Raw genomic sequence first — 12,916 nt, 5'->3', positions numbered from 1 at the left:
AGTGAGGAAAGATTGACTAGAGGATATATGTGTCAGAGGTGGAGGGAACGAGGAGAAGTGGGAGACCAAATTGGAGGTGGAAAGATGGTGTGAAAAAGATTTTGAGTGATCGGGGCCTGAACATGCAGGAGGGTGAAAGGTGTGCATGGAATAGAGTGAATTGGAACGATGTGGTATACCGGGGTCGACGTGCTGTCAATGGATGGAACCAGGGCATGTGAAGCGTCTAGGGTAAACCATGGAAGGTTCTGTGGGGCCCAGATGTGGAAAGGGAGCTGTGGTTTTGGTGCATTATTACATGACAGCTACAGACTGAGTGTGAATGAATGGGGCCTTTTGTTGTCTTTTCCTAGCGCTACCTCGCACACATGAGGGGGAGGGTGTTGTTATTCCATGTGTGGCGGGGTGGCGATGAGAATGAATAAAGGCAGACAGTATGAATTATGTACATGTGTATATATGTATATGTCTGTGTGTGTATATATATGTATACATTGAGATGTATAGGTATGTATATGTGCTGTGTGTGGACGTGTATGTATATACATGTGTATGTGGGTGGGTTGGGCCTTTCTTTCGTGTATTTCCTTGCGCTACCTCGCTAATGCGGGAGACAGCAACAAAGCAAAATAAACAAATGAATATATATATATATATATATATATATATATATATATATATATATATATATATATATATATATATATTTTTTTTTTTTTTACTTTGTCGCTGTCTCCCGCGTTAGCGAGGTAGCGCAAGGAAACAGACGAAAGAAATGGCCCAACCCCCCCCATACACATGTACATACACACATCCACACACGCAAATATACATACCTACACAGCTTTCCATGGTTTACCCCAGACGCTTCACATGCCTTGATTCAATCCACTGACAGCACGTCAACCCCGGTATACCACATCGCTCCACTTCACTCTATTCCTTGCCCTCCTTTCACCCTCCTGCATGTTCAGGCCCCGATCACACAAAATCCTTTTCACTCCATCTTTCCACCTCCAATTTGGTCTCCCTCTTCTCCTCGTTCCCTCCACCTCCGACACATATATCCTCTTGGTCAATCTTTCCTCACTCATTCTCTCCATGTGCCCAAACCACTTCAAAACACCCTCTTCTGCTCTCTCAACCACGCTCTTTTTATTTCCACACATCTCTCTTACCCTTACGTTACTTACTCGATCAAACCACCTCACACCACACATTGTCCTCAAACATCTCATTTCCAGCACATCCATCCTCCTGCGCACAACTCTATCCATAGCCCACGCCTCGCAACCATACAACATTGTTGGAACTACTATTCCTTCAAACATACCCATTTTTGCTTTCCGGATAATGTTCTCGACTTCCACACATTCTTCAAGGCTCCCAGAATTTTCGCCCCCTCCCCCACCCTATGATCCACTTCCGCTTCCATGGTTCCATCCGCTGACAGATCCACTCCCAGATATCTAAAACACTTCACTTCCTCCAGTTTTTCACCATTCAAACTCACCTCCCAATTGACTTGACCCTCAACCCTACTGTACCTAATAACCTTGCTCTTATTCACATTTACTCTTAACTTTCTTCTTCCACACACTTTACCAAACTCCGTCACCAGCTTCTGCAGTTTCTCACATGAATCCGCCACCAGCGCTGTATCATCAGCGAACAACAACTGACTCACTTCCCAAGCTCTCTCATCCCCAACAGACTTCATACTTGCCCCTCTTTCCAAAACTCTTGCATTTACCTCCCTAACAACCCCATCCATAAACAAATTAAACAACCATGGAGACATCACACACCCCTGCCGCAAACCTACATTCACTGAGAACCAATCACTTTCCTCTCTTCCTACACGTACACATGCCTTACATCCTCGATAAAAACTTTTCACTGCTTCTAACAACTTGCCTCCCACACCATATATTCTTAATACCTTCCACAGAGCATCTCTATCAACTCTATCATATGCCTTCTCCAGATCCATAAATGCTACATACAAATCCATTTGCTTTTCTAAGTATTTCTCACATACATTCTTCAAAGCAAACACCTGATCCACACATCCTCTACCACTTCTGAAACCACACTGCTCTTCCCCAATCTGATGCTCTGTACATGCCTTCACCCTCTCAATCAATACCCTCCCATATAATTTACCAGGAATACTCAACAAACTTATACCTCTGTAATTTGAGCACTCACTCTTATCCCCTTTGCCTTTGTACAATGGCACTATGCACGCATTCCGCCAATCCTCAGGCACCTCACCATGAGTCATACATACATTAAATAACCTTACCAACCAGTCAACAATACAGTCACCCCCTTTTTTAATAAATTCCACTGCAATACCATCCAAACCTGCTGCCTTGCCGGCTTTCATCTTCCGCAAAGCTTTACTACCTCTTCTCTGTTTACCAAATCATTTTCCCTAACCCTCTCACTTTGCACACCACCTCGACCCAAACACCCTATATCTGCCACTCTGTCATCAGACACATTCAACAAACCTTCAAAATACTCATTCCATCTCCTTCTCACATCACCACTACTTGTTATCACCTCCCCATTTACGCCCTTCACTGAAGTTCCCATTTGCTCCCTTGTCTTACGCACCTTATTTACCTCCTTCCAGAACATCTTTTTATTCTCCCTAAAATTTACTGATACTCTCTCACCCCAACTCTCATTTGCCCTTTTTTTCACCTCTTGCACCTTTCTCTTGACCTCCTGTCTCTTTCTTTTATACATCTCCCACTCAATTGCATTTTTTCCCTGCAAAAATCGTCCAAATGCCTCTCTCTTCTCTTTCACTAATACTCTTACTTCTTCATCCCACCACTCACTACCCTTTCTAATCAGCCCACCTCCCACTCTTCTCATGCCACAAGCATCTTTTGCGCAATCCATCACTGATTCCCTAAATACATCCCATTCCTCCCCCACTCCCCTTGCTTCCATTGTTCTCACCTTTTTCCATTCTGTACTCAGTCTCTCCTGATACTTCTTCACACAGGTCTCCTTCTCAAGCTCACTTACTCTCACCACCCTCTTCACCCCAACACTCACTCTTCTTTTCTGAAAACCCATACTAGATCTTCACCTTAGCCTCCACAAGATAATGATCAGACATCCCTCCAGTTGCACCTCTCAGCACATTGACATCCAAAAGTCTCTCTTTCGCACGCCTGTCAATTAACACGTAATCCAATAACGCTCTCTGGCCATCTCTCCTACTTACATAAGTATACTTATGTATATCTCGCTTTTTAAACCAGGCATTCCCAATCATCAGTCCTTTTTCAGCACATAAATCTACAAGCTCTTCACCATTTCCATTTACAACACTGAACACCCCATGTATACCAATTATTCCCTCAACTGCCACATTACTCACCTTTGCATTCAAATCACCCATCACTATAACCCAGTCTCATGCATCAAAACCACTAACACACTCATTCAGCTGCTCCCAAAACACTTGCCTCTCTTGATCTTTCTTCTCATGCCCAGGTGCATATGCACCAATAATCACCCACCTCTCTCCATCAACTTTCAGTTTTACCCATATTAATCGAGAATTTATATTTTATATATATATATATATTTTTTTTTTTTTTTTTTTGCTGTCTCCCGCGTTTGCGAGGTAGCGCAAGGAAACAGACGAAAGAAATGGCCCAACCCACCCCCATACACATGTATATACATACGTCCACACATGCAAATATACATACCTACACAGCTTTCCATGGTTTACCCCAGACGCTTCACATGCCCTGATTCAATCCATTGACAGCACGTCAACCCCGGTATACCACATCGATCCAGTTCACTCTATTCCTTGCCCTCCTTTCATCCTCCTTCATGTTCAGGCCACGATCACACAAAATCTTTTTCACTCCATCTTTCCACCTCCAATTTGGTCTCCCACTTCTCCTCGTTCCCTCCACCTCCGACACATATATCCTCTTGGTCAATCTTTCCTCACTCATTCTCTCCATGTGCCCAAACCATTTCAAAACACCCTCTTCTGCTCTCTCAACCACGCTCTTTTTATTTCCACACATCTCTCTTACCCTTACGTTACTTACTCGATCAAACCACCTCACACCACACATTGTCCTCAAACATCTCATTTCCAGCACATCCATCCTCCTGCGCACAACTCTATCCATAGCCCACGCCTCGCAACCATACAACATTGTTGGAACCACTATTCCTTCAAACATACCCATTTTTGCTTTCTGAGATAATGTTCTCGACTTCCACACATTCTTCAAGGCTCCCAGAATTTTCGCCCCCTCCCCCACCCTATGATCCACTTCCGCTTCCATGGTTCCATCCGCTGCCAGATCCACTCCCAGATATCTAAAACACTTTACTTCCTCCAGTTTTTCTCCATTCAAACTTACCTCCCAGTTAACTTGACCCTCAACCCTACTGTACCTAATAACCTTGCTCTTATTCACATTTACTCTTAACTTTCTTCTTTCACACACTTTACCAAACTCAGTCACCAGCTTCTGCAGTTTCTCACATGAATCAGCCACCAGCGCTGTATCATCAGCGAACAACAACAGACTCACTTCCCAAGCTCTCTCATCCCAACAGACTTCATACTTGCCCCTCTTTCCAAAACTCTTGCATTCACCTCCCTAACAACCCCATCCATAAACAAAACACACATATATATATATATATATATGTGTGTGTGTGTGTATCAGAGGTGGAGGGAACAAGGAGAAGTGGGAGACCAAATTGAAGGTGGAAAGATGGAGTGAAAAAGATTTTGAGCAATCGGGGCCTGAACATGCAGGAGGGTGAAAGGTGTGCAAGGAATAGAGTGAATTGGAGCGATGTGGTATACCAAGGTCAACATGCTGTCAATGGATAGAACCAGGGCATGTGAAGCATCTGGGGTAAACCATAGAAAGTTTTGTGGGGCCTGGATGTGGGAAGTGAGCTGTGGTTTTGGTGCATTATACATGACAGCCAGAGACTAAGTGTGAACGAATGTGGCCTTTGTTGTCTTTTCCTAGAGCTACCTTGCACACATGCAGGGGAGGGGCTTGTCATTTCATGTGTGGCGGGTTGGCAACGAGAATGAATAAAGGCAGCAAGTATGAATTATGTACATTTGTATATATGTATATGTCTGTGTATGTATATATGTATACGTTGAAATGTATAGGTATGTATATGTGCATGTGTGGATGTGTATGTATATACATGTATATGTGGGTGGGTTAGGCCATTCTTTTGTCTGTTTCCTTGCGCTACCTTGCTAACGCGGGAGACAGCGACAAAGTATAATAAAGAATAATGAAATTAATATAATAAATAATATCTATGTATTTCATTTACTTATTTATTATACCTGATCAGTGTTTCCTGCGTCAGCAAGGTGGCACCAGGAAACAAAGAATGACCCATCAACTCATATACACATACATATAAATATCCACATATACACATTTACATACACATACACAGACATATACATAAATACACATGCACATATTCATCCTTGCTTGTGAGGCAGCAGTCTTTTATTCTAAATAAAATGCTTCAGTTTTAAGTTGAGAAGTCAGTTTTTTGACATGCTTTTTGACAAAAAATAATTACATAAAGGTGAAAGGAAATAACAAGCTGGGAAATGTCTAAAATGTCTTAAAAAAACACTAATTCTGGCAATATCATCAGATTGTAAAGCTGAAAGAATGGTCATTATGAAAGGAAATAATAAAAAGTACTCTGAACCATGAAAGTTAAGAAATATTGATAAGCAAAAGGTCATTTCATGTAAACAAGGCATAAAACTGACTTCCTGCTCAGACCTTGTTTTTCTTTGCTTAAAGATTGGTTTGCATATCTGCAGCAAAGAACGGTTCGAGTTGAGGAGGTTTTTCCACAACTCATGAGCCTTAAGATTAAGGAAACGCAGTAGTTGCCATTAATACCATCAAGAATTAGTGAATAAAAATGAAATCCCAAGTTTAGGGCAGAGAGTGTGGCACAGACATGAAAACATGGGACAAGATTTAAACCAAGGTTTTTTTAGACTTTCATTGCATTGTCGGGCACCAAAATATATGGAGATATGAAGGAAAGGATAAACCTGATTTTCATGTATTGGCAAATTTTCTAAATAAAGAAAACTCTTTGGTTGTGAAAGACTGTTAAGTATTTAGTATATCTGAATTATAATTAAACTTCTTTATTTGTCTTATTTCATTGCAGACAAATTCATTTTGGTCTATGCTTGCTACCAGAGTCATTTAGCAAGTAATGTACAGCTTGCACCAAAAGCCACCCCAAATGATGGATGTATGTGGTTGGTTGTTATGCGTGGGACAGCTTCGAAGAGTAATGTTGCTAAGGTTTGTCCTTTGGTGATTTTGTTGTAAATACTTTTAAGGTAAACAATGTTTATATAATGATTATGTTGGGTATGGATTTTTTTTAAAAAGCTATTTGATTTTTTGGATTGAAATTTTGGTTTTGTATGTATTCGTTTTTAGAATGCAACTGAATGTAGCCTGAGAGTGATTCCCTTAAACTTTTTCACTTCAAAATATGAATGTAACTGAATTGATTATTTTTCCCATTTGCAACACTTGGGTTCACCCCACACCTTTCAAAAAACATGTATCATGCCCTGGCTCAGTCCCCTAACAGCATGTTGACTCCTGTATACCACATTGTTCCAATTCACTGTATCCAATGCATGCCTTTCACATTCCTGCATGTTCAGGCCCTGATCACCCAAAAAAATTTTCACATTCTTCCATCTCCATTTCGGTATACCTCTTCTCCTTGTTCCCTCCACTCTTGACACTTGTATCCTCTTTGTTAATATCTCACTCATTTTCCCCATAAGGCCAAACTATTTCAGCACACCATCTTCAGTTGTCTCAAACACACTCATTTTATTACACACTTCTCTCTTACCCTACTAGTACTTACTCAAACTACCTCACACTACATATTGTTCTCAAGCACTTCCACCCTCCTCTGTACATCCCATGCATATCACATCACTGATACTACTGTATCATCAAACACCCATTTTTGCCCTTCCAGACAATGGACTCTCTTTCTCCACAATATGCAATGCTCCTAGAACCTCTCTCACCACCCCATCCATAAATAAATAAAACAACCATTGTGACATTACACATCCCTGCCACAGATCAACCTTCTCTTGGAACCATTCACTCTCCTTACTTCCAACTCGTTAACACGCCTTACACCCTTGATAAAAACTTCTCACTGCTTCTAGCAGCTTACCTTCCTCACCATATATTCTAAAGACCTTCCATGAAGCGTCTATGTCAACCCTATCATGCCTTCTCCAGATCCATAAATGCCACATACAAATGCATTTGACTTTAAAGCAAACACCTGATCCACACATCCTCTACCACTTCTGAAACCACACTGCTCCTCCCCAATATGATGCTCTGTACATGCCTTTACCCTCTCAATTAAGACCCCTCCATACAATTTACCAGGTATATTTAACAAACTTATGCCTCTATAGTTTGAACACTCATATTTATCCCCTTTGCCTTTAGACAGTAGCACTATACCTGCATTCCATCAATCCTCAGGCAATTCACCACAATCCATACATACAATGTATATCTTTACCAGCCAATCAGCAACAAAGTCACCCCCTTTCTTAAAAAATTCATCGGCAGTACCATCCACTCCTGCTGTCTGCCCAAGCTGTTCACTTGCATAGCCATGCACTTGTTCGTGGTTTGTTTAGGAAGTTCACTGGTGGATATAGGACTGTTCCTATATCTGTCTTTATGAGATCTGGTTGGAACAAGGCAACGGAAGTGATGAACAGTAGTCTATGATGGAGGGGCATCAGAGAGGAGGAGGTTTCTGTGATGGAGTGTGTCATAGGTTTATTGCCAAACTGCTGCATAATCTGCCAGTGATGGTGGACAAGTTCAGCAAAATGAGGGCCTTTTGATATGGTAGGTGGTGTAAGAAGGGCCCAGGATGATTCTGCATGCCCTTTTTTGCACTCTTGCTAACTGGTCCCTCTTTTTCATTGTTAGTGAGGAGGACCAGGCTGGGAGGCATAATGGGGCTTAGGTAGAATGACAGTGGTATAGATATTCCTGAGCTCAACTGGTGGGACACTTAGAGATTTCAGTTGTCAGAGAGGATTCAGATGACATGAGGAGGACTTGATGATAGTGATGAAGTGATTCTTCCACTTTAAACCTGTCTGTCATGATACCAAGAAGTTTGAAGTCACTACACAAAGGATGTTAGGGCCTAGTGAGATGTAAGGGGACAGGATGTTGTTTACACCCAGGTTGATGTCCATTATCACTATCGTGGTGTGGTTAATAGTGATGTCGTTGGCTATAGTCCACTCCTAAAGGTTGCTGATGATGTACTGAAGGGCACTAAAGTCAAGTGAGTTGTTGATAGTGATGTCAAAGGTAGAGCCAATTATGTCCTTATGTTCTGATAAAGATGTGGAAGCAAAGCAACGCCATCTTAGTACCCTGTGGTACACTGCATGTTAGGGGTAGTGATGCCGATGTGGCTCCCCTACAGTGGATGGTTTGGTGCCACCCATTCAAGAGGTCTGCCAGCCATGAGGCATGACACCCACATAGTCCCAGGCTAATGGTTTTCTTTATGATATTATGATTTGCCAAGTCAAGAGTTTTAGTGAAGGCTACGAAGACGAGTGCCACTGAAGTCTTGCATTTCTTAAAAGTTGTCGTAAACAAAGTATAGGAGGATGACAAGGCAGTGAGTGGTAGAGGAACACTTCATGTTTTCAAACTGCTGAGGGTCTACTTAGTCAGCAGAGGCCCATTCAAACACAAAGCTTTCACAAATCAAACAGAGGAGTGGAGTGATTGCAAAGGGTTGTAAGCTATTCAGAGACTCTGGGTAGGTGGATTTGGGTAGTGGAGTAATATATGCTGTCTTCTGAATGGTGGGGTATTGAGTGTGTTTGAGTAAAGCATTAATAATAGCAGTTAGTGATGTAGCTAATTCATGGGTGAATTTCTTGAATAGTTTCACTGGAAGGTCTGTGGATGTGGTTGAGTGTCTGGTTTTAAATTGCTGAAGGCACTAAGCTGATTGATATTCTTCTACTGATTGGGGGAGATGGGGGTGGTAGGTATGCTGGGAGGGAGCATATGTCAAGTTGTGGTAACTGTTGGCAAATATTGTAAAAGTGGTTGTTGACGTGGTGTGTGGCCTCCTCATAGCTAAGTTAGTCTACACATGGGAAAGGGGAGAGCCTTTGCTTGTCACAACCAGTTAGTTCTTTCATTCTGTTATGTCACTGTCTGATGCTCGCATGCTTTAAATGCTGGTTCAGGAGAAAGTCATGGTGGTGTTTAGGTTATGTGACTGCAGCCCTGTTTGTGTAACCACAGGCACTGTGGGAAACATTATCACTGAGTCACTAGTCACTCTAAAGTTAGCCTTTTCTCTACTTGAACAGTTTTTGATATTTCAAATGATTCGGTGGTGCTTTTGTCCTTTCCTCTGTCTGAAAGGCTTCTGGTTAGATGGAGTGGATTCAAGTGTCATATAGGGTATGTGCTGTTAGTTGATTACACTAAGGTATATAAAGTACTCAAGGTATACCTAGGGGCTTGGCTGTTGATGGTAGGTTATGGTTTTAGTGCATCCTAAATGACAGCTATTGAGTGGATGTGTGTGCATTAGGCAGATGTTCATTTTTTTGGATGATGTTCTGCTAAGATGGGATAAAAATAAATGCAATGTTTGTTTTCAGATTTTTGGCAAATTTCTGTTTATATACATCTTTCTCATACTTTACACAGGGGAACTATTCTAGTAAGTATGTGAGGCCACTGAATATGTGCTAAATGACCCTAAAAGTGTAGGGAAAAATAGAGATGCATTCCTAACACCTTCTAAAATCCCCCTTTTTTCACTTCCACAAAAAGAGGGATAAAGAAGATGAAAGATGAGTAATATAGATCCTCTCAATAAAAGTCTTAAGTTTAAGGATATAGTGGAAGATGGCCCTTCAAAACAATATATATATATATAATGGAAGGAGTAGATAGCAGTTGGTAAGCAGCCACCAACCAAGGAGGTATATTACCAGCATGACTGGCCTAGGTAGCGGAAGGGTTTGTGACAGCTGCATTGTAAGCTGCACTCCTCTGACCCAGGTAGCTGTTTTTTCTTTCTGCCTAAACAACATGTGGACTGCTTGTATTCTATCCATAAACATGCACTCTCTCCCGCTTGTGACAGATAACACCTGACAACAATTAACTCACACACTGCATTTTTTTGTAACTCTAGATTCTCCTGCAGTAAGTGCTGTGTATCAGCCCTGCCTTTCAGCAAAATGGTAAGAGCAGTTGTTAGAAGCAGTCGGTAGGAACATCAAATAGGAGCATGAGGTTGAAACATTAGTTTAAGAAGCAATTAGAAACATTAAATGAGAGCATTAGGTAGAAGTAGTAGGTTGGAACATGGCATATTAGGTATAAGTAGTCAGTAGGAACATTAGGTAGGTGGCTATGAAAACACTGTGATAGAGTCACCCTCTGCCTGTAGCCTATTTAGGTTGAGGCACCAGAAGCTAAGAAACAGAACCAGAGTTCACCAGTTATGGAGACTTTTGCCGTGGTTATCCCCATGAGGGAGTTCCCAAAGAGAATGGACATCAGAGATATAGACAGATATAGCAACTATAGAATGAATATGATATATGAAATTTTAATAAACTAGAACAAAGAAATAAAGTTAACAATGGCAAAACAATCAAAATGGTAATATGAGACTATGAAACATGCAATTCTCAAGAGATAGTAAGGTACAAATAATGTATTTTAGTTATAAGGACATCATCTGGGAAAGTCTGGATTCTTAAAGAGATATTCATGAAGATTCAAGTTTGTGGAGTGTGTACAGGAAATTTTTTTCATACTTGATCACTGTTTCCCACATTAGTGAAGTACTGGCAGGAAACAGAGAAAGAAAGACACATCCACATATGTATATTTATACACATATATGCACATACATATATATACATTATCCCTGGGGATAGGGGAGAAAGAATACTTCCCACGTATTCCCTGCGTGTCGTAGAAGGCGACTAAAAGGGAAGGGAGCGGGTGGCTGGAAATCCTCCCCCCTCGGTTTTTTTTAATTTTCCAAAAGAAGGAACAGAGAAGGGGGCCAGGTGAGGATATTCCCTCAAAGGCCCAGTCCTCTGTTCCTAACGCTACCTCGCTAACGCGGGAAATGGTGAATAGTTTGAAAGAAAAAAATATATATACATACATACATATACAAACACAGGCATATACTTTTATACACATGTACATATTCAAACTTGCCTTCATCCATTCCCAATGCCACCTAGCACCACAGGAAAACAGCACAAATGCAGGAAGGAAAAGAAGTGAATGAGCTTTGTGGTGTGCTGTGGAGAAAATATTGGCATTCCCGTCAGCCACCATTTGTAAGGTATAAGAAATGAGTTCATCAGGGTAAGAAAGATGATCTTTGAGAGAATAGGCTAATTGATACTGCAAGAAAAATTGCAGAGAATGGTATAAAGATATGGAAGGAACAATGACGAGTTCAAAAGTGTTGTCATAATGAAATAAACTACAACCCCAACACTAGTGAAACAATGATAAGGAGGTCTTAGAAAAAACTGAACCATCTAGAAAAGACATCAACAGAACACTAAAGGGTCTTGATCCAATTAAGGCTCATGGTCCTGATGAACTTTCTTCATAATGCCAAAGATGTATGCAATTACACATGACAGACTACTTGAAATTTTGTTCAAGATGTCACTGGAGATGATAAAGTGCCAAGGGAGTGGAAGAGGGTAAACATCATACAAGACTATATCAAATAATACATTAAATGACATAATGAAAATGATCTACAAAATAGTAAATACACAAAATAATACATCTGCAATGTCTGACCCCCTAATCTTGAGCCAACTCGTCACCAATGATTCACATTCTGCTACTGGTGCTGCATGGCTGTCAACCATGATAATATGCCCTAGCTAATTGGCCTATGTAATTAAATATATCTTCATAGCTCACAGGAAAATTTAAGGAATATTTTCTTAAGCTTTCTTCTGTTTTTTTCATCATGTGAAATATTATCAGAATATTACATGAAGATGTATGAATAAGCCTAAAAGGAACAAAACTCCTAACCTGACCTATCACTACCTGAGGAGCAAGGTTGCACAAATGACCCACCGTTGCCTAAGGAACATGGTACCTAACCTGACCCCGCATGAATTTAGTCCAAGCTATATTCAAAGACTGATGTCTCAATATTTGAAACATTATGAATAGAATTTATCAACAAATAATCTAGTATTTATGTATATAGACATACACAGACTGGGTGATTCGTCGCTAAATTCCATTTATGATGAGCCAAGTAGAAAAACAGCAATCTCTAACCATAGCCCAGACTGAATTCAGAGTTTGGGCACTCAGGTGCCAGTGAGTTATGTAGAACCTTGTTCCTCAATAGTGGTGGGTCAGACTAGGATACCTGTTCTTTTTAGATTTGTTCATTTTATTTAGTTATTTTGCTTTGTCACTGTCTCCCGCGTTTGCGAGGTAGCGCAAGGAAACAGACGAAAGAAATGGCCCAACCCACCCCCATACACAATGTCCACACACGCAAATATACATACCTATACATCTCAATGTACACATATATATACACACACAGACACATACATATATACCCATGCACACAATTCACACTGTCTGCCCCCATTCACTCCCATCGCCACCTCGCCACACATGGAATACCATCCCCCTCCCCCCTCATGTGTGCGAGGTAGCACTAGGAAAAGACAACAAAGGCCCCATTC

General features: G+C 41.0%; 1 protein-coding gene across 6 annotated transcripts in view; it reads left to right on the top strand.

The window, feature by feature from the left end:
- The window catches only part of LOC139749153 (sphingosine kinase 1-like), a 148,470-nt gene that overhangs the window by 108,658 nt on the left and 26,896 nt on the right, over nucleotides 1-12,916 (top strand). For all 6 annotated transcript variants that reach the window (XR_011712894.1, XR_011712893.1, XR_011712895.1 and 3 more), the window contains exon 8: nucleotides 6,250-6,389. Coding sequence is in view for 3 of the 6 variants with exons in the window: in XM_071662822.1 (XP_071518923.1) it covers nucleotides 6,250-6,389 (140 nt within the window). In the remaining 3 variants the exon portion in view is untranslated. The remainder of the gene's footprint in view (nucleotides 1-6,249; nucleotides 6,390-12,916) is intronic.

The sequence above is a fragment of the Panulirus ornatus genome, chromosome 1, assembly GCF_036320965.1.
Source record: "Panulirus ornatus isolate Po-2019 chromosome 1, ASM3632096v1, whole genome shotgun sequence".
In the NCBI taxonomy this organism is placed as follows: Eukaryota; Metazoa; Arthropoda; class Malacostraca; order Decapoda; family Palinuridae; genus Panulirus; species Panulirus ornatus.
The sequence above is the reverse complement of the archived record's forward strand: the minus strand, read 5'-3'. Positions and strand labels throughout refer to the sequence as shown.